The 23144-nt window shown below is 38.9% G+C and overlaps 1 protein-coding gene across 4 annotated transcripts in view; it reads right to left on the minus strand.

Moving 5' to 3' along the window:
- The window catches only part of TRPM6 (transient receptor potential cation channel subfamily M member 6), a 59580-nt gene that overhangs the window by 31414 nt on the left and 5022 nt on the right, over positions 1 to 23144 (minus strand). For 3 of the 4 annotated variants that reach the window (XR_009746490.1, XR_009746489.1, XM_061470828.1), the window contains exons 2-14: positions 21163 to 21297; positions 20623 to 20676; positions 18099 to 18239; positions 16239 to 16373; positions 14390 to 14670; positions 13114 to 13342; positions 12396 to 12551; positions 9907 to 10041; positions 8746 to 8874; positions 6455 to 6706; positions 5323 to 5497; positions 3641 to 3755; positions 1746 to 1945 (exon numbers count right to left, since the gene is read on the minus strand). Coding sequence is in view for 2 of the 4 variants with exons in the window: in XM_061470828.1 (XP_061326812.1) it covers positions 1746 to 1945; positions 3641 to 3755; positions 5323 to 5497; positions 6455 to 6706; positions 8746 to 8874; positions 9907 to 10041; positions 12396 to 12551; positions 13114 to 13342; positions 14390 to 14670; positions 16239 to 16373; positions 18099 to 18239; positions 20623 to 20676; positions 21163 to 21297 (2137 nt within the window). In the remaining 2 variants the exon portion in view is untranslated. The remainder of the gene's footprint in view (positions 1 to 1745; positions 1946 to 3640; positions 3756 to 5322; positions 5498 to 6454; positions 6707 to 8745; positions 8875 to 9906; positions 10042 to 12395; positions 12552 to 13113; positions 13343 to 14389; positions 14671 to 16238; positions 16374 to 18098; positions 18240 to 20622; positions 20677 to 21162; positions 21298 to 23144) is intronic. The other variant, XM_061470829.1, reaches the window with a different exon arrangement.

Below are 23144 nucleotides of genomic sequence, written 5' to 3' on the forward strand. Positions count from 1 at the left end.
TGATGTATCCAGTCATGATGGAGGAGCAGAGCCTAAGAGCAGCAGTAAAGTAGTTCAGCATTGATTAGTTAAGCCCATTTTTCAAAATCCGTAACCACCTGTGAGCGTGCCGGATATCTTCAGGGATTCATGGTCAGCAGAGTGAAGCATAACCCAGCAGGGTATGCTCACCTGTTCTTAGACATCAATGATGTACACTGCAGCAGGAAGGATGAAGCTATATAATGCTATGGGCCAGCCTTTTCCAGTGTTTTTTTGGATAAGGTTACAGCCACCAGCCGCTTCTCCTCCCCATTCTCCTGCCTCACCACACCAACCATCAAGCTCCATGACTGAGTATTCATTCCTATCCCAAAATCTTGCTGTCCCCTCCCTGCAACAGAATCATAGAATCACAGTATAATTTGGGTTTGAAGGGACCTTAAAGATCATCCAGTTCCAAACCCCCTGCCATGGGCATGGACACCTTGAACTATACCAGGTTGCTCAAAGGACCATCCAACCTGGCCTTGAACACTTCAGGGATGGAGTATCCACAGCTTCTCTGGGAAACCTGTTCCAGTGTCTCACCACCTCATAGTGAAGAATTTACTCCCAATATCTTGTCTAAATCTACCCTCTGTTTAAAGCTATTACATGTTGCCCTGTCACTACATGCCCTTGTAAAAAGTCCCTCTTATATTTCTTCTAGGCCCCTTTTAGGTACTGGAAGCTGCTCTGAGGTCTCCCCGAAGCACCCAACTCTCTCAGCCTGTCTTCACAGGAGAGTTGCTGTAGCCCTCTGACCATCTTCATAGCCCTGTTCTGCACTTGCCCGTGCAGGCCCATGTCCCTCCTGTGCTAGGGGCCCCAAAGCTGAATGCTGTACTGCAGGTGGGGTCTCATGAGAGCAGAGTAGAGGGGGGAATCACCTCCCTCAACCTCCTGGCCACAATCCTTTTGATGCAGCCCAGCACACAGCTGGCTTTCTGGGCTGCAAGTGCACACTGCTGGCTCATGCTGAGCTTCCCATCAGTCAACACCCCCAAGTTCGCCTCAGGACTGCTCTCAATACAGTCTTCACTCCACCTGGATTTGTGCTTGATCTATACTAAAATAGCTAGGGCTGCTCCTAGCTGGCAACAGTTGGACAAGAAACTGGCATCACCTTAAAGGGCATTATGAAGGACCCTGGGATGGAGAAGTCCAGTTGGGAAAAGTGAAGGAGGTGTGCTTCAGGTGCAGTGATGAGCCACTGCAGAAAGGGATGGAAGCAGTGAGGAAGTCAGAGGTCCCTGTCCTCTTTCTGCATCTGCCATCACTGGCTCTCCTTTGTCTTTGGGCTCTGTGGCTACTTTCTCTTGGGAATTAAAAAGGAATTTTTGGTCTTTTCAGGACAAATGCACAGAATATATACCTGCAGTATTGTTTACTTTCTTTCAAAATAAGGCTATTCATCCTACAGAAGAAGTTACTGCCACTTTATTTCAGCTCAGAGTTGTGATGTGTCTTGACTGAAGCACAATATGCAGTGCAGCAAAAGCCAAATACAAAGAAAAGCATTCCCCTAGTCAATTTTTTTCTTACAAGAGTTCTTAGGCAGGCAGGTTAAATTCAGTTTTGCTAATAAAAACAGCCTCCTACCCAGAGAGCTACTCTACTCTCTTTTTTTTTTTCTTTGACAAACCAAGCTACAAAGTGATGGGAGGCTGGCAAAACATTTCTCATTAGCTATTTTGTTTGGTCCCCAGCTTAGCTCTGCTTACTTAGTCCAACATCGCCTTCCTCTTGATCCAGCTCATCTGGAGGTTGATGGTGGAAAATGCAGTTTATCAGAAGTCCAATGTGGCTCAGAAGGATGAATGGTGGAGGCAGCCATGGCTTCTCATGGTAAGTCATAATGTAGCGGTACCTGTTGTACTTCCAGAGCTTGTTTGATATGGATTTCAAATCAAAATAAACATTGCTGAGAAGACAGAGAGGGAAGGAGTGTAAAACACTCCTGTGAGGAATACTCCCAAGACAGCACAAGAGACTTGTCTACAGATCTAATATGACACTGAAGAAAAGTCCCATCCCTCCAGTGAGGTAAATCAGCTTAGCAACTTTCATTTAACATAGCAGTAGCATGTGCCTGCAGCTACTGTACTGAGAATGAGATCTTCAAAGCTGCCTAAAGGATTTGGAGATCCAATTCCCATTCACATTAATGGGAACTGGGCAAAAAATATCCCTGAAGTGGCTTTGAAATCTCAGCCAGATTATTTAAACATTAATACATAGCTTAACTGAGAATTCAACATTGTCTGCCTCTTTGGACTAGATTAAAGGTAGAAGTCAAGCTAAGGGAAGAGTATTAATAAAACAGTTCTGTGCAATCCCCTAAACAAAATATTTGCTCCAACAGGCAGCTTCACAAACAATTCTTCTACAGGGTACTCTTTGGAGCCATGATATTATTAAACATGCCTGTTGTTGCACTGAATAACTTTCCGTATCTACTATCATAAACCCAAGCACAGGAGTGTTGGATTCTTCCAGTTGCACTGGAGGGGACTTCAGTTGCACCGTTATGCTACACACCTAATATATAATCACAAAAACATGAGCTTTGCTTCTGGGAGCATAATTAAATGTATTGCTCATACCCATTTTTGGTCCCACTTCTGGAACAATCAAATCACTAAGCAGAAGATTTAATATCATCATTGCTGAAGGTTTAAATCTAGAAATAAGTCAAATTATAATTTCACAGCTGCATATTAAGAAAAAAAATAAAAAATTACGCCTTACCACAATTTCAGGAAAGGGATTTCTAATTGGAAGTGGGAATAGAATGAGTTTTGGTCATTCACTTTTCTTGAATATTAATCACTACATTTCTCCATTTGATTTTTCTTTTTTTTTAACCTACAGCTGACTTCCAACAGTTTTCTTCACCAGAAATAGGACTCCAGGAAAAAATAATTAACTGCTTGGGTTAGACCACTCTTTACTAGAATTTTAAATAAATTGATCCACTACAAGGATTTTCGTGTTAAAACTTGAAAGATTTGAATTACTATGAAGACACTGACTATAGTGTAATACAAATTACTATAAAATTACTATAAAGACCTCTCCTACTCTGATAGCAGATATTTAAAAAGACATAAAACCACTACATTTAGGTTTCAGTCTAGAACACACCAACTTGCACCAAACAACATGACTTTTCAAATTATTTCCTAAGGGAAGAGCATGCTTCTACAAAGTCATTATTCTCTTCCTTTGAATACCTTCTCCATCTGCCTGCCAATTTAAGTCTTAGGCTACACTATGATGAAATGGGCAGCCCAAGATGCTCTCAGCACAGCAAATACAACTTTTAGGAACAAAGGACAAATAAACCTGTTTGCTTGCCAGCTTGTTGTCCACTTTCAGAGAATTAGATTTTGTTTAAATGGCAAAACAGTTTAGGTGTCTGCTTACTGTCTCCTTCCTCCCACCCTCTTGCTTCCACTGTGCTTTTTTTATTCAGCTTACCCCCATGGAAGATGGGTAAGAACCACCACCAATATGCCCCCTGCTGGGGTACTTTTGGCGAAAAGTTTTTGTGGAAGTGTTGACAGAACATCTCTTAGTTGCTTTTGCTTTGGCATCAATTTACCACGGCACCTACTTAAAGAAAGCAATCAGCAAGTTGACCATGATGATATACTGCACAAAGAGGTAGACAGCCTGGAGGAACGGCGTGAGGAAGGAACCGGGAGGACAGTCTTCATTGGTTTCACAGACTGAAAGTGAAGAGTATACAGAGCATGATTAGAATGGAAATCAGAGCAAAGCACAGCAATGGCATGTGCTCCTCTTTTGCCACAAGAAACAGAATGGTCCTTATTACTTTCACAGAGATACATTATTAAATTCCCAACTAAAAAGTCTACTCCACTTAAAGGAGATCTAAGACTTCTTTGTGATACTGCTGCTCCGTAGTTTCCATTGCAGTTCAGAAGCTATAGACGCCATTTCATGGATACAAGTTCTTATGCCAGTCACCCTGACTTTCTGTTAACGGGAAAATTATGCAGCTGAAACGTATCTGGGAGATGGCACATATTCAAGTGAACTGAAATCCAAATCTTTGATCCTTAAAGCAAGTGGCAAAGATTTCACTGACTCCACTGTGGAAAGGACACAGTGCAAAGGATACTTTATCAGTATTGGAGTGTTATTCCTTCAGAATTTCAGTAAGATCACAGGTACTCATGTGCAAAAGCATATATGGCTACTAATATTCATAAGATGAAGCAACAAATCATAGAAATTAAGGGATCCTTCTTAATGTTTTTAAATTGTCAAAATACTTTTCACTCTTTATGATTTTTAATTAAATTTTAGATCTTTGATGAAATTTTAAAACGCATTTATAAGGCAGCAGCCCTAAATTGATGACATATTCCACAGCATAAAGAGTCACTAGAAAAATTATAGCTTTATTTGGGAAGTTTCAAATGTTTAGCATTAATAAGTGATTAAATGGATTAAATTGTGAAACTTAATAGTGTGCTTTCATTAAAAGAATTATGACATATAACCAAAATACATAGCCATCATGTGACTGTTTCAGAAATAGTAATAGATGTAATACCTAAAATTATGTTAATGAATTAGGTCTATGCTGAACTATGTGTGCTAAATATATATATCTACTTGCATACCCACTTTTCTATTTTAGGGACAGTTTTACTTGTACCCATCACTTAGCAGCATGAGAGTGCCTTCCATCTGTAATGCTGAAATAGTTCCTGGAGTGCCTGATTCTTCTCTGGTACTGAGACAAGGTCAAAACCATAATCATTGTGTTCAACTGGTTTATCTGGTTTTTTTTAATGATGCCAGATAACTCTTACACCGATGAAAAATATTTTTTTCTTTATTTTTCCTTTTTGTGGTTATCATTTTATGTTTTCTTCCTTTAAGGAAACTTTGTAGTCCTTCCTCCAAGAGATCAGCAGCTTTGGATTTGCCTAATTAGAAATCCATTTCACTGCCAAGATCCCCTGACCACGAACTAGCTTAGTATTAGTTCCTATGTGCTTTGCTCTGAGCTTTGCAATATACTTAATTTGACAAGCTAATGTTGAAGGTTTTAAAGCTTAATCTTTATTTTTTAACAAAGAAAGTAATATTCTTACCTTTATTCATGCAGTATTACTCACTAAGGACATATATATACTGGAATCAAAATTGTCTGAGAAAGAATAAACTCCGTATGTAGTCTAAACTCTAGTAACCCAAAGCAGATATGTTTCTGCATATATTAAATTTAAGGTGTTGAGCTGTACTATGAAAACTACCTACCATCTATTTCTCCAGCATAGACCTCACCAAACATCATCCAGTAAGGCTGAAACACAATGTCTCGTGCCAGAGTCCAAGAAGGAGGTTCTTCTGGTGAAAGGATTGCCTTTCGTGACACTCCAAAACTCAACAGGACTATGGCCATCATGACTACAATATAGAACATGTTTGCTGTCTGGAAGATATGTGTGCATGAAAGAATTAGCTGTGCTGATTATATGTAAAGGAAATACATTTTAAGGATGAGTATCAATCACTGCTTTTCCAAACCACAACAGAGAAACAGGGCTAATAATCTTAGTGCGCTAAAGGAAGTAAAAATAACATTTCTATGACCTGGATTATCCACGTGTTTTGTAGAGGCTAGAGTCACCCTGGACCAAGAAGGGTAAAATTTCTGCTTGCCTCTCAAGTACCTCTTAAGATCTTAAGCAAGATTTGAAAAATATAAAGACCTTATGATGGTGCTTTTTCCTCAGTGGAATTTCCTCCAAACTAAGAGCAAGAAATAGCAGTGAAAATTATTTTGCCTTCTAACACTGCATTGGAATTACTACGCAAGACAGAATATAAAAGTATTAACAACATAGTTCCCAATAACTGAGGGAAGTTACTGAGGGAATCTGCAGATATCCCTCAAGACTAGGCTGCAGTTCAGCAGTAGTTCTTATACCAAAAGAGAAGAAAAGATTAACTTTGATCTCAGAGAAATTTTGCCAGCTAAAATGGGATATAATTATTTGAATCAAAATGCAAAATACTAATGAGACAGTTTCCAGGAGCTAGGGGAATTATCTACAGTAGTGAGCCTGTCTGCAAGAGACAGTGATTTTTCTTTCTCCTATTATCAAGCTGGATCAGAAACTCAACTCCAATGCAAACATTCTCTTAGGATCGAAGCAAAAATGGCTTTTGTGAATAAATTCAAATAATGAAAAAATTAGAGAGAACTGAAATCTAATTATGGTCAACTTACAAATAGAAAAAGACATGGTATTTTCAGGTAATACGTTCACTATGAATTAGGTGACCTCTCCTTTGACCACCATTCTTTTCTGTCGCTTCTGACCTTTACACATTACTGTATAGATGCCTTAACTACAGAACTATTTCTCCAAGGCATGATACTTACCATTTTCCCAATCATTGTCAGGTATAGGCCAGCATGCTGATTCACAGCAAAAAGATCAAGGAGCCGAGCATACCAAAATATTATATCCAAGCAGTAAAGTAGCCTCCCTGCAGTTTGAACAGGGGGTTTGGACCAGCGCAAGCCAAAACCAATCATAAATAGGATGATAGCTATAGAATCAGTAAAATTCCAGTATTCATAAATCCACACCTTCACTTTTTGGAGGAATTTTCCAGGTTCCGAGATAAATACCTGAGTAGAATGAGGAAGAAGGGAGGAACAAAACAAAACTCCATTAAAATCACAGACACCTTTTTTTTGTCTAAACAGTTTTATGATATTTGAGAATGTGCAATTTTTTTCCTTTTTTCTTAAATTTTCACAGTCCTGTGTACTGCATATTGCCATTCACTGACAACTGAAGTTTTTAATTGCTCAAGTATGCCACACCTAAGGAACAATTCTGAGCCTGAACCTATTCAGTAAAGAGCGTGCTCCTCAGCAGAAAAAAGCAGGCAGTATAGACTTGTTATGCATATGTACTATTATAAATTTAACGAGCATTTTCTAGAGGGATGGTCATGACCTGCAGTAGCCCTTTTGTAAGCCTCTAAGTCATGGAAAGTACCAGCCTAACCTTGCTGACGGAAAAATAACTAATGCTTTTATTTCAGACTGAAAATATAAAGAAAGATCCTTGTATTCCACCAAGGACATGCTAAAAAAAGGAGTGCTGGCAAGTAGCAAGGTAAAGAATGAAATGTTCACCTCTTGAACTGTGAGGTGCCCCAAAGGGATTTTAAGCTTCACTGCACAAATGTGTGAAGTGGAATCTTTGAGAGACCATAAATAAAACCTCTGCACATTACACAAGAGAAGCCAATTACACAGTGCTATGTAAGATCATACTGATAAGTTCCAAGCGGTGAGATTTTGAAATGTTACGCCCTGCTCCTGAAAGAATTTACGCATATGAAGACATTAACATAAATAAGGGAACCTACTCAGTTCAGCTGGACTAACTCACATGAGGAACTAGTTGCAGGATCAGGGCCTAAGGCTTTAACAATTAGTTGATACAATCTAGAGAAATAGAGGCTTGCAGTTACATATAACAAGGCCCTCAGCAGTTACTTAGCTGCATGTGTAAGGCACAGTGTCCTATAAAGTCTTTGCCAGCAGACCAGAACTAGTACATGTACAAAGAAAATCAAGTAAAAGACATTAATTTCAAAGTCTCCAACAAATTTCAATGTATAGAACAGCTGATGTTTCCACTGCCCCACCATCAACATGATGCAACAGCACAACAGTGATTTCTAAAGTGCTTGCTACTTCACATTTAATTTTTAACTCAATTAGACAATTCTCATGTTGGTTTTTTAAATTTTATGCCTTGCAGACACAGAGTTTGAATGTTTATCCAAACTTCACTATATTCCCAGCATTTCTGCTGTCCCTTGAAATTCTTCACCTCTCTCATACTGATGTCACAGTCTTCTGAATGATCTGGTATAACAGCATCCTTCATTCAGAACTGACTGCTTTTTTACATTTTATTCTTCTAAAAGTATAGCATTTCAAATGTCATAAAGAAGATGATTCATACTACTGTGGTTTACTAGGTGCTGATTCAATGAAGATATGTTCAATAACATACAATAATTTGGGAAATACACAGCTGCATTCGCCTCCATCCTCAGGTTTTGAGAGCAAATTGTGTTCAGAAGCTAAGACTTAATCAACTGAAATTAATTGCAGTTAATTTTGTTTGGAATGTCATTTTTCCATGCTCAATGAGCCCAGCATTAAAAGTTGATGGTGAGTGGGTTTTTTTCCAGTTTCATTTTAAGAGGGTCAGTTAGACTTGATAGAGAGACATAGATTATTCAACACATAACACCTCTTAATTGGCAACAATGTCAGCACTCAAATATCTACAGACAAATTCCACATTTGTTATAAGAAGTCTAATGGTCCACTTGCAAAAAATAAATGAAACAAGTGCCTAAGGGCTCCAAATCTCAGTTCACCATTATCACTCTCAAGTAACCTGCAGCTTTCCACTGGCTTTTCACTGAACAAGAGATTTAAGGACAGATTTTAGGATTCATTTTCAAAACCTAAGTCTTCAAGTAGAAGACTTCTCAGACATAAATGTCCTGTATAATTCTTTCCTCTGCTAAATTCTCTACAAAAAGAATGGAGGATTTGGCATTCTTCAGTTTATTTTTATTCTCTGGTTTACAATATATTCTCTATAGGTGAGAAGTGTGAATGAAAAAGCTTACCTCCCTGACTTTTTCAATGGCAGTGCTGAAAATATAAATGATAACAAGCCACTCTTGCACACTTGGTCTTGGTTCCATCTTCACCAGTACAGTGTAAGTGAAGAGCATGAGAAAAACCATGTACGCCATCTGCAAAACACACCATATACAAACCATATGCACAAAAAACCTCCAACAAATTTCTACAAATGTACTAACAGGTAATTAGCCTGACCATATGTATTCAAACTAGTGGGTCATTGTCAAATTTTTGAGGTCAAAATCTTTCCTCCAGTTCTCCAAAGTATGTTTATGGGAATATCTTTAAACATCGCTTAGAAATTGGTGCTTTAGTGCTGAAAAATGGGAGCAAAAGTTGTACTATTGCAGCATATGTTCACGTAGGCTCCAAATGCATATATGAGACACACTCTATTGTCTGCACACACCACTTGAATGTAAAGGCAGCGTTATGCTTTTATCTTAACCTTCTATAGGAGCAAGTAATCATTCTACTTGATTCACTGCTGGTTAACCAGTGCCTTCCAAAACAGAGGAAGAACAATATCAGCACATATTTTAAAGGTACCAGAACATGCTATAAATGTATCTGAGACAACAGATTAACAGGTTATAAAGCAGTTAGCCACACCCTGTAAAAGGAGTAACAGTTTATGGACATAGTGGTCTGACCCAACAGGCAGCCTAATCTTAAACATCCTAAAATCTACTGACACAGGGTTAATTACTAAATTTGATTTAATAAATGCATGTTTCGCTATAGCAAATGGTCTCCTATAGAATAATATTCACTTCTTCAGAAACAGATCCTAAAGAAAGGGAAATGAGTATCTGTGAGATACTTAAGGTATTTAAGGACAGCTTCAAATCTATCTTAGCATGTGCAATTAACCACTGTAAAAAGCTGTGCTCTGTTTAAATTTATTTCTTTTTTTCTTTTCTTTCTTTTTTCTATTTTTGGTTGTGTTTTTAATGCAGCTGCATGATTTTGGCAGAAAAACGTTTCACTCAATAGTGAGAGAAATATTCAAGTATCTTCCCATCCACTCCCACCACTAAGTGGCTGAAAATCCATGCTAGGCAAAGTAAAAGTCACATTAAGTGGTGTTTGAAAGATCAAAGGAGGGTCTTGGCATTCCAAGTTTCAGCATGATGACCAACCGTGTGAAACCAGAACTTGACAATTGGTGCATTGTAGAACTCATAGAATTTTCTGGTCCCAGGCAGGTTTCCTTGTCCACCATCTACTTGGCTTTCATCAGACTTCTGAGCAACCTTCTCCACATCATAATCCTTCTTTAAAAGGAAACAATGTTTTTAAAGTAAGAAATCATGGTCTACGATTGCAAAGGTTGTGTCATGTTAAAGAGAAGACAGGCACAGATGCTTAAGCTTTGTTCTGAAAATACAAACCATTACTGTAACTTGATTTTGTCTGGTTACAACCATTTCATCTGCAATAATCAACATGCACACTTTTCCACTATAAATACTCATTTAGAGTTTGCTTTATGACTACAGGCAGCAGACTGGGTGTCAGCAGACCTGAATCAACTCAAGTTTCTGACACACATTTCTTTCAGTCTTTAAGCAAAGTCAATCACCCTATGTCTCACTTTCCCCAGCTGTGAAATACAGATAAATAACAGCTCCCAATATGACATAACTGCATTAGCTAGAACTCCACTGACAACTGTGAGACATTTTAAAATAAGGGAATGAGCACCACGTTTCCACTCATGTATACAGTTGCACAGAAAATGTCAAGATAGTGAAATTCTAAATACAGAATCTAATTGCTATTTTTGACACAGTGTATACCTGATTAGAAGATGAGGATGAAATAAGTACTCTCTTACAAAGATCTGCCTACAAAAATACAGTTAACTTCTTTAATACCCTCAGTAAAATAAAATATATATATAAAAAAAAAGGCAAATACACTTGATTCTGTATTCAGAATTTGACACTTGTCTGAGTACCACTGTGAAAGTACAAATATCTGATTGCTGCTGAAGCCTAAGAACCGCAAAGACACACAGAAGTGGGCAACTGATAAAACTGTAAGATGCTAAAAGGAGTTTTCAGAGACAAAGGAGAGAGGCCTGGGGAAGCTATAAAAAGCTAGTAGCGGGGCAAGGCTGAGGGAACCAAACTGCCTTGTTCAGTTTTGTTTTCATGCTGGCCAAATTCCTTGACTATTATCAATGCTAAAACTTACTGCTACTAGACATCTGTAGTACCTCATTTTTTACGTGACATAGTTACCCATACTACATAACATTTTCTTGGTTTATCAGGGGAAAACTGTTTTTTTTTTCATCACACTAGACTCAGAAAAGTGCTAAACTGGAGAATATGATAAACAGAATCATCCTAATCTGTTAACATCAGATCCTTCAAAGTGAAGGAGAGAATTGTCCCATGAAAGAGTGCAATTTCCAGTTGCAGAAGGTCACTGGAACTCATGACTGTATGTGAATGATGCTCTATATGGCACATGAACACTGTTGAAATTGTCTGTTAATTTTTCTATTACATTTCATATCAGAGTATTTAAGAAAAAGCCACAGCTTGGCCTTTCATCTTGAACAATGATCTATAATAGACAAAATCATAAATTAAGCTTATTGCTAGCCCAGGAAGGAAGCAGCCCTGCCTGTGGCAGGACAGAAAAATGCTTACACACATTGCTGTGTTGCCTTCTATCAAACCACAGGGGTGCTGCAAATTACAACTGTCTTGTCCTCTGTATCACAGCTTCTACCTAACCCCATAAATAGCATTTTTGAGCTATCTTAGAAAGGCACAGGAGGAGATAACGGCTTCCAGCATTTTTCTGCATCAGGGAAAAAAAAGCACAAGTATGGCATTGGCAGGCCTACCATGCTGCTCTGAAAGCCCCAACAACAATCGGCTTTTAATTTTACACAAATTCAAAGTTAACTGAGAAGGTCCCATGCTTATCTGCTGTAAGGTAAGCACAGCAGAGCAAAGAGCCTGACACCTCTCACCACTTGACAATCCTGCTTTCACTGGTTAGCACCTCACCAAAATTTATCCTTTTGGATGTCAATTCTCCATGCCTGCTGTCTACCTCAGGCTGAAAACTTTTGGAAATTTTATGTTCAAGGAATGTTTTGTGGAGAATGAGAAAAAGAAAGGACAGGAAATTCTGCATTGAGAGTTCAGGACCTGAACTGCCTCACTTCTGTCAGGACCTGAACTGCCTCACTTCTGCTGTTTCCCTGCTTTGGACAGCTTGACTGAGCAATATGAATTGAATTTCATGGATGTGATTTTTTTTTGTATGATATAGAACCATTCTTTGATTATTTGATATACAAGATTACATAGGTATTTATCCGCAGCTTGAATAGACTGTGCTCTAAAATACCTGCGTAAATGACAGATAATTATAATCTCATTATATTTCTTTAAGGCTGGGAAGGATTTTCGCATTATGACCAGTACAGAAGTGACACCCAGGAGATAAGTAACTTGTCCAAGGTCACTTCAGTCTCCCCAGCTAGGGATTAAACAGTTCCTGAGAGCTGGTTCCTGACACTTCCAGCTGGTCACCCTGTCGTCACCTCTCAAGATTATATGATGGTAAACAGACAGCTCCTGACACAGAAATGCAGACTAACCAGACATGAGGCATCTTTAGAGCTGACTGGGCTCTGATCCCCATGATACCATGTGAACTGATGGAAGTCTTGAGACTGAGGCACATGAGACATTTCTGCCTTGCTTTTAAACTCCAGCATCAAGATGGTGGGAGGCAGGAGAATACTCATAATGACCTAAAAGAAATACACGAGTTTCAGGAAAACAATTCAGCATGATACTATAGACCTGATACCACAGTCAGCACAAACCTAGTAAAATTCTAGCCTAGGAAGGAGCCCTGATCTAAGGAATCTCTGTATCACACCCCTACGGCTTTCAAACTAATGTGCTGCTCTTGACTATTTTGTGGCTTTGAATAGTGCCATCGTATCTGGGGATACTTTAGATACTGGTCCCTATATCCACAGAACATTCCTCCCATCAGCAGCTTTGCCAGAGAACCAGCAAAGCAGGGCAGTGAGAGCAGGTGGAAAGTGACTGAAGGGTGCTGAGAGAATGGGAACAGCAAAAATACCCTCACAAAATACATTCTCCTAATGTCATCCCGCAGTTACTTTTGCAAAGAAGTAAACCAGAAGTATTTTTGTTTTCCCTCCCTGCCTTTCTTTTCTCTTTTCTCTTTTTCTTTTCTCTGCACATTCCAAACCATGCTTAACCACATCTCTCTGATGCTGCATTACCTGTTCATAACCACAAGACATGTATGAAGCATCTGAACAGCTAGATTGACGCTACCTTAAACCAGGAGTTCTTCCGCATCTTCAGGCGTCCCATCCACATATCAGTCAGCAACATCTGTGTGCACGTATGCGACACGAAAGGCCTCAGCCCCACAGACACTGCTAGTTTTAAGCAAGTTGAGTTGCTCCAGTTTTTTAGTTCATAGGTCAGCAACTTCATGGCCATCTGCTCATTTTGTTTGAATGCTTTCTCCAGCACATCTAAGGCAAGTTGCCCAAATTCCCTAGAGAAGAAAGGGGCAGAAGAAAACAGTTCATAAAACAAGGATCCATTGAAACTCAGAATCATTGCCACAAAGAGGCTGGTTTGAGAAGTCCATTAATTAAAATTCAGCTAACAACCTCAATAAGTATGCTTTCTCCCATTTTTCCCATTATTTTATCAATATATCTAGTGAAAAGTAATTTCAGGAGTAAACCTAAATATTTAGCCCTATTCACAAGATTTAGGGTCATCCTGTTTTATGGGGTTTTATTTATTCTGTTCATGATCCTATTCAGTGATCAAAACAGACCCTACAAAGTTCTGTGTATTTCATTCAACATCAGATTCATCACCACTGTGGGCAAACATTGCATGCAGTTGCAAAAGTCTCTTCTTTGACACTTTTTAAACATCTTTGTAGGGAAGACTCCTCAAGGAAGATACACTTTCCTTCAAATTAAGCATTGTAGCTACATACAAAGCAAGACAGCACATCTCATTGTACTCTGAGGCAGGATGGCTACACAGCAAAAAAGTACATCATTAAGAAGAAAAACTAGCAGAAAACACAAAGTGAAACTAAAAACTGGAAGAAAATTCTTGGTCTACTTGTTTTATGCACTCAGTTATTTCAGCTTATGTTTTTCTTTAGGTCTTACACTGAGCAGGATTTAAGCACTAATTTTAGTTTGTTTATTACCACATGGTACAGGTTTGAAAAGTCCAATGCATATGTGCCATATGGCCTTTTAGCAAGTTGAACTGGAAGGGAAGCTATAAGGGAAATCTCAGTCTTCGACCTGAGAATTTACCAGACAGTAAAGCATGCATTACTCACATATTTTAGCTTTCAGATAAACAACTAGGTAACAAGCTAATAGCTTTCCTTTAACTCTTGACCAGACTGATACATTATATAATATGACTAGCATGCATCTGAAAGTATTTCTTTCACACTCGATAGTACATGGTACCACTAACCCTACAGACTCTTAGTGGATTACAAAAATATCTAACCATTCTAAGCACTGCAGATAATTAACTGAAGCAAAGGGAGAAGTCATACTTTGAATACTTCTTCAGTTCTTCTGAAGTGTCATCCACCATGTTGCTCTGTTTAGCTTCATGTGCCATTGCCCTGTAGAGTTTACAAGCCACAACGGCTTTGACCATGGCTTCCTCTCCATGCTGCCAGAAGAACATTGCCATCTTCTGCCTTTTCATTAATACTGCCCAAACCAGGAGGTCATTATAGGGGTATATAAAGCCAGATGACTCATAGTTCTCTGCAAAGCTTATACCCTCTTTTGATTTCTTCTTACACTTATGGAAAGCAGTGGTTCTTTCCTATAAATTTGTTTTTCAAAAAAAGAGAATCTCAGTGAATGGATGAACTTCAGATTCAAGAAAATAAAAACGCATGCAAGTCTGAATTACAAGGAGCAAACCATTTGATCATTATATATGTTTAAGTTACAAACCACAGCTGTGATGACATTCAGATTACCAATGCTAAGAAGCTGGTAACATTAGCGGAGAGAAAACACTCCTTCCTCTGTACCCCTGTCATATATAGCCTTACCTTCCACAGTGTTGGGGAGTCTCCAAACCCCATGATACCAAGATTCACTTGGTAGGTTGAAATATACACAATGGACCATGAAGGCTGTGTAGTGACCTCTGTGAAGCAGACCTTCAGCCATAGCTGAATGAGGCCTACAAGGATGCTGGAGAAGGACCCTTCACCAGGCACTGCAGTGACAGGACAAGGGGTAATGGGTTTAAACTTAAACAGGGGAAGTTCAGGTTAGGTATAAGGAAGCTCCTTACTGTGAGGGTGGTGAGGCACTGGAATGGGCTGCCCAGGGAAGTTGTGAATGCTCCATCCCTGGCGGTGTTTAAGGTCAGGCTGGACAGAGCCTTGGGCGACATGGTCTTGAGTGAGGCACCCCTGCCCATGGCATTGGGGGTCGAACTAGATGATCTTAAGGTCCTTCCCAACCCCAACCATCCCATGATTCTATAACTTGTCATACTTAGAGACGATTTTTACTGTATCCGTATTTGCAATGTAGACTTGCTATATATTCATGTCTGGATATTTCTCCATTAAAGGCAAAAAATAAATCCTATTGATACAAGTGAGATACCTCAGTGCTATAAGGGGTTCATTTGGTTCACACTAATTCCAATGCAGCCATTTCAATTCATTCTACTTTGTTTTGTCTGTCAGATATTTTATGTGGCCATCTTTGCTCTTTTATCATTATTTCTCTGAAAGAAAATATTCTGTCATGATTTTCCAGATACAGAATCACCTAGGTTGGAAGAGACCTTTAAGATCATCAAGTCCAGCCACTTACCCCAGCACTGCCAAGACCACCACTAAACCATGTCACTGAGGGCCTCATCTACATGGTTTCTGAACACTTCCAGGTACAGTGATTCCACCACTCCCCTGGGAAGCCTGATCATGCTTTCTGTGAAGAAATTTTTCCCAATATCCAATCTAAACCTTCCCTGGCGCAACAAGCTTACTGTAACACTTTAATAAGCAACCATGAGAAAACATCAGGAAAGTCACAGAATTCCTACCATTGCTTCCAAATAAGAAGAGTTTTCACACATGCTTGATGTTCAGAAATAAGGTAATACTATATTTCAGTGAACAAAAGCTCTTAGAAACAAATGGATGGAAGTTAAACAGAATCACAAGGGGCACCTGAGCTTGATATCCGCAATAAAATTGCAGGACGTACTTCATGAATAGTGAACAGTAAAAAGTTGTTTCTGCTTGAATTTAAGTAGAATTATGATAACTAACAGCCTGACCAGCATAAGTCTAAAATCTCTCAATAAAATTATTAGCAGTCTAATACATAACAAGCAAAGTCTAGAATAAGCAATTATATTACCTTGTATTTGTAAGGCTGTGCTGTTCTGAAGAACTGAGAATGCAAAGTACTTTCAGCAGATCCCATTCTGCTAGCCGACTGATTACTCTGATGAAGAGAATGAGACAGGCTTTGGGAAAAGCTGGAAAGCACTCTCTAGATCCGAAGGCATACCATAAAACACAAGGAAAGAAATGCAAATTAGAGATTAAGTTTGCCTGTACTTACCTCTGACTGCAATGGTGTCTGTAGGAACTGATGTTATTCAAAGACTAGTGAGTCAGCAATTGCTGTAACTACCACCGCAGATTACACCACTGAGGAAAAAATACCCTGTTTCATATCTAATTTTAAAAATATATATTTTTCTGAATCTCTTGAATTCAAAATACTGATTTCCCCAGTAGCATCTACCAATTACAACAACACGGCTTGCACCAGATTGGAATCTCCAACCTGGAAGGTCTTCAAACGTGTACCATAAAAGGTGCCATAAGTCCTCTAAAGACAGAAGTTCTCTGAATTTTTTGCTGACCATTTCCTCTGAAGAACAGCATGTCTACCATCCCTGGGCATTTTGTTCAGTGTTGATTCAGAGGGAAGGATTTTAAGAGCTAAATCACTAATACTCTTCCCTGTGGTTCCTAGTTATATGATCATGTCATATGACCTTAACCCTTAACCCATACCTGTTAAGGTCTTACTTCATGAGGATACAGTGAAGAACTTTGTAACTTCTCAAATATCTCTTTTTAAGCATTGCATTAAGCCAGTGACACATAGAAAGCTCTGTCTCTGTTTCTATTCACTTCAAGGAACAGTTTTCATTATTTCTTCTCATTTTCTCAGATCCCCCTGAAGTTCTTCTATTAGTCATGAAAGCAGTACATGGCGATAAGAGGGTTTTGTTGTTTGTTTTTCAACATATGGAAGTACTTCAATCAAAGCTCAGCTCTGCTTTGGCAACTGAAGAGAATTCTTATGCAGTAAATCAGCTCCCTCTGTGATGTTGGCAATGTTACTCAGCTAATTTATAGAGAAATTTAAGCTGTTTTCAAGTTACTGGTTTTGGAAAGTTGATGGGGGAAAGTTAAGTGCTAGTATGTTTGCACACTGTTGTTCTGAAGCAGTTTGTTTGTTTGTTTGTAGAGGTGATGCTGCTGATATGCAGGCATGGGACAATGCTATGCCATAATGTGAAACACTTAAGCATCTAGAAGGTGCAGAATGGCACACATGTCCAAGCACAATCCCTCTGCCTGCACAAAGCCATTGCATCATGGATGCAGCCTGGCACACCCAGTATGAGGCTTCCCCTGTGATGATCAGTGTATAACAGAAAAATCTCTGCCAGGCAAACAAAGCTCACTGGCCCAGGCAGGAAGATGCAGCACAAGCACTGAGCTGCTTCTAAAAGGTAAGAGCTTTGCTCAAAAGTAGGGTCAGGATTCTCCATGTTGCTCTTCACTATGCTATGCTGGCATGCTCTAAGTCTAGCTCAATGCCTGTTGAATTCACTATTTTTGTGACATGATTCAAGCTGCAAGGCCGAAACATGCAACTGCTTTGTAAAAGGGAAAACGGTGGTTGGTTCAGCCCTGCTGATATTTATTGATGGATGACAGACCAAGAACACAACCTGGCTACCAGTCACAAAGGTAAATTTACTGACCTACTAGTTAATCTAACAATCACCAGTGGTCTTGGGGGACAGGGAGTAGCTTGGGGAGTGACTGCCTGTTTTATTTGCAACCTCTCCACAGCTGGCAAAGAGATTTATGAGACAGAGAAGCATCATCTGAAGACATGAACCATAATGACAACCTGAGCTAGCTTTTGACTTTTCTTGGTCAACATTGGTAGCCATTTCACAGAATTTACCTTGTGTTTTCTGCAGAGGTCATTGTAGAGAATTCGGAAATGCTTCCTTGTGTAGCTGCTCCGGTAAGCTCCACCAAGGAGGTATTCTATCACCAGCCCAATATCAATCAGTGATATCTTGTAATCCAAAGAAAGAGTATTCTGAAACACCAAATGTCACACACATTTCATGATGTTATTACATACATCATTCAACCATGTCAAAGCCCTACTACTATGAGGGGAGTCTGGAAAAAGATGCAACTGAGAGCTTCTGCCTCTGTCAGGGAAGTGTACACATTCATTAGGCATATGAAACTCCCCTAGGAGAGAGAACACAGGCACGTCCACATTTTCAGCCTGAAAAGTGTGACATCTATAGCCCACTGTACCCCCATAGCATAGGGATGTATACTGCAGTGTTCATAAGATCAGCTGTGTTCAACAGGTAATCGTTCTTCAGGTTAATTACCAACAGCCAGAGAGACTGATAAAAATCTTCTTATAACAAGAGAAAACTATCATGGTATGATTTCCTCATTAAACTAGTTCCATAATTAAAAATTAAGAAGTGGCTGAAGCATGTATTTGATGTTGTAGAATAATTCCCAGAGACTGGTAATCTCTTGAAGAGGCTCAAGACTGTCATAACAACTAGGACAGCAGCTGCATGTGTATTAGTTATACCTTCTGAGTCTCTTGCTTCTGTTTAAAGCACCATTTCTCAGTTTAGGTCACTGTTCTTGCAAGACACAAGGTTTGTAACAAATTCTCTGAAAAACAGATTATCTTCCATGCAGATTTTAATGATCATTGGTAAAACCTTAAACCACAACTCTTGGAACTGAAAAATGGGCCTGTATATAGATGCGATCAGAGGGGATATGCATTCTTAACAGGGTACGTCTTTCAGACTGTGAAAAGTAATTTTCTTCATTAGACTGAGGTTTTCTTCAGTACACTAGTAGCAAGCCTCAGTACAGCCAGCTAAGGCCACCCAGTCCTGGGAACAGAAGGCACCAACAGGCTGAGCACACTGGGGCAAAAGCAAGTCTCACAGGACAGAGCTTGTCAGCTCTGTCATTGAGAATTAGGGAAGTATTTCTGACAACCTATACTTGTAGATACTTGTCTTCACTAGGAAGCATTTTTTTTATGCTATCAGGGCAAACCGCCATGTATCTCCACTCAAATCTAGCAGCAGCAAAGCTGGTGACACTAATGGAGAAAATTTTCTGAAATCCATGGTCACAACACTTTGCTGACTGTCCTGGCTACTGTGTTACCATATTTAATAAGATTGCAACTGCACAACCCATCCACAGAACACTTACTCATACTTCCAGTGGCTCAGGTGAAAAAGGCTTTTCAGCCTCTTTGCAGGTCCCAAGTGAGTTTAGCTTACCCAACAGCAAAGTAAGTTTTGAAATTGTGCACCCATTTTCTATGTAAATTCCACTATTCCAATTCAAGTGCCAAAAGCTTCCCTTTTTAGATCACAACCTGAGTTTTCCTATAGTGTCCTGAGATGCAACCAGGCCATGGGGTTTAGGAGAGGGGTCATATCAAGGAGCAAATCACTTCAGTATCAGTGAGAAAGACGTATTTCTCAGCCTGGGAAAGTTCAATGCATTTTCAACACTGACATCTTCCAGATCTATCACATAAGGCCTCAGATATGCTCATCGGTCTGAGAAAATACAGAAAATAGCTTACTACGGAGACCAGAATACCCTACACCTATCTACCAAGCCACCAATGAGACTGACATGAAAGTCACCCACAATAAGAAAAGCAGTACTAGAAACCCCACTACTTGAAACCACAGCCTGCCAACAGTCAGATTTATAACTGTGTTTTATCTTAACATTTATACCCAGGAAAGAATTAGCCAATTAATCTAGTTTTGGATTTAGGCATCTCGTGCAGTGGAGACTGGATGCAAAAGGAACAGCTCATCCCTTTCTAATCAGTGCTGTGAGGTAGATTACAGAAACACAAAATAAATTCACTGTGTAGCTAAGTAACAAAGCTGCTACTAAATTACTAATGGAGGCAGTGCTCCATGCCACAGTCATCCACTGCCACCTTCTGTTCTCCTAGGCAATGCCGCGTATTAAAATAATGCAGTATTTTGTCACAGTATCTTTTTGTTACTGCTCAACAAGGAAACACATTTTTAGCTTTGGGGAAAAAAAAAGAAAAGCTTAAAGGCATGAGCATAATTACTGCACTAATTCACTATGTGTTTTGTACAATCAATTCATAATGTCATTTTAGTAACTTTATAATCTGATCTACACAAACTGCCTAGCTTTCAAATTAAGGTATAGGAAGAACCCTTTGGAGCATTCAGTAGTAGTATGCTAGTTAATTGCTTAGGGGGATCAGTGGGATGAAAATAAAACCATTTAGTAGATACAGAAGTGTAGTAACGAACCCATCACTTCTAAAATTCCCCTGTATTACTTAGTAATAGTGTGCCTATGGACAGTGACATTCTAAGCTATCATTTTTGCTCCCCAGAATTTCCTGAGTCTATTACCTGTTTCACATCTTGAACTAGGTGATGCAAAAGTAGGTTTGATGGTCCTTGCTTCTGTGGTGTGAAAAGACAGTAAACAAACATCATTGTACATTAGAATATCAATACAGTAAAATAAAGCAGCTAAAAGATCGTCAAAGTTCCTGTGATTCAAACTCCGCCCACAAACCTCTTCAAAAACTTTTCAAGACTAATCTGCAACACCTCTACTATCTTAAATCTTGACATATTCTACAGAAAAGCTGGTATCACTTTGCTTAAATGACAAATCATTTTCAGCAAGATAAGCATGTATCACTTACCAGACTAAAATCATATTTCTCATGAGCCTCAGGTGAGTACTCAGTCTGGTTCATGTCAAAGAATTTAAAATAAGAAGCTGTGACACCAATCCAAAAATCCAACATTATAATAAGAAATTTTCAAAACCCTTTTTTTTTTTCTCCAAAATGTGGCCTAAATATCAAGTCTCCTAAGTAAAAAACAGCATACTTTCTAGCCATTCTTACCGAAAGTTGTATGTGGTTTTCAAATACTCACTGTATTGTAGAGTTCCTCCAAACGAGATATGGTAAGAAAACGGTGCATGTTCACTCCATGCTCTATTAACAACTTCACAAAATCCACATGGTCCATCACTAAAGCATTCAGCATTGCCTGTTCCAAGGCACCAACCTCCACAAGGATGGAGATGAAGGAGAAGCTTAGAAAATTATCTTCTTTTGGAAATGAATAAAACATTCCTGAACAGTCTGATTTGTCTTTACATATACTTAAAGTGCACAGTACAAAAGGAAAACATGCTTGAGGAATCATCTGTGTAAAAAAATCCAACAGAGTGGGAGTAAAACTGAGTCTTCATAAACTCAACATCTGCAGAGACTTCTACAAATCTAACTTTACAACCAGACTCTGATAACACATTCCCTACTCTTTCATTCACTTCAGAAGCTAATGTATGATAATGCAGGAGGTGGAGGGAAGCTTTTCTTTTTTGATATATGACAAAAGCCAATTCAAGGTGCTGTATTTCAAGATCTCCCTGTAGAACTTCAAGTTCTTTAAAGCAGACTTCTTTTCAAATCTGACAGAGAATCTGCATTAGGATAAACTCTCTCAAAGACACCACAAAGCAGAGTTCTACCTACAACAGTGTCCAAACAGTGAAAGCATGGCACTTCCACAGAGCTCAGCAGGATTTCTACATGCAAAATAGCAAAGGAATTGGACATAGGAGGTTCATCTAAATCCACAGAAGGAATTTTTACAGAACACATATGAACAGAAAATGCAGTGGGGTAAGCAGAATGAGGATGCTGGCATACAAATGGGGCAGGTACGGAGCAGGTGCTAGTGCTAACCTGGCACCTGAAGGAAGTCCATTCCACATATATCTTTATATTTGGTGGAAATAATGCTAAAAAATGACCAATAAATGTTACAGAATTGTCACATGTGAAAACTTGTGCACTGCTCCTGAATTATCAGTGTTTCTTCCAGAAATATTTCAAAGTGACCACTCTTGTATTAAATTTCCTCCAGCAGTCATTCCTTGCACTGGCAATGTGTCTAAAGAGGTTTAAACAGCCATCTGGTAACTACTAGGGTGACATTATTCATTATAAAGTCCATTTGAGACTGAGTTGACATTTACGCAGAAACATGGCTACAGCTGCTTACAATCTTTACCTTCTGAACATTTAGGACCAGAGTTCTAAAAAGAAATGCCCACAAACTGTACATAAATGTACATGTTTCCTTAAAACACTTAGAAGAAGACTAATACTGCATGAACAACACCTAAAAAATTGGTGCTTAAATATTTAACTCAAAATCTAAACACAAAACCAAAATAACTACACACAAACTTCAGACCCTGATAATTGCAGGTCTGGCAGATTCTCCCAGTCAGATGGCTACTCCTCTTTTCAAGAAGGCAACTAAGCCAAAAGCAAATTTTAAAACTGTGCTCTTCCTTATTTTTTTTTAGCTCTTCTTTACAATGTATGAAGAAAACACTGTTATTAAGACCTTTTCTCCTGTTTAGTGAAAAGAAAAACTTTCAGGAATATGTGACATTCTAATTTTTGCTTGGAGAAGCACCAAGTGATATAAAACCTGTTTATTACAAGCTCTTTATGTGTTACTTGAAGGAGAGAACATATTCATTACTTGACAATAACTTTTCACTCAAAATGGTGCTGAACTATGGCACTGAAATAGATGTGAACATATATCTTTTTCAGGTACATATATCATTTTCAAACTTATCAGAAAGCACAGGAGCTTGGGAGTATGGGGATTCCCAGTGAATCTGTAAGGCCAGAGGATGATCAAGTTATAAAAGAAACACACACGAAGATAAGGGTATTGCAGAAATTGTAAACTAACTCATTGCCTCACCACTCACTACAGAACATGTTAGGAAAGGTCCTACATGAAAGCTGTTCTTTATGGCAGACAAATCTGAGGAACTGTGTCAAATTAAGGTGTAGTAGAAAAGATAATAGAATCCATCTGTA

Source organism: Pezoporus flaviventris, unplaced genomic scaffold (genome assembly GCF_033815535.1).
Source record: "Pezoporus flaviventris isolate CSIRO_AGI_PZ_B2104156 unplaced genomic scaffold, CSIRO_AGI_Pfla_v1 ptg000064l, whole genome shotgun sequence".
NCBI lineage: Eukaryota > Metazoa > Chordata > Aves > Psittaciformes > Psittacidae > Pezoporus > Pezoporus flaviventris.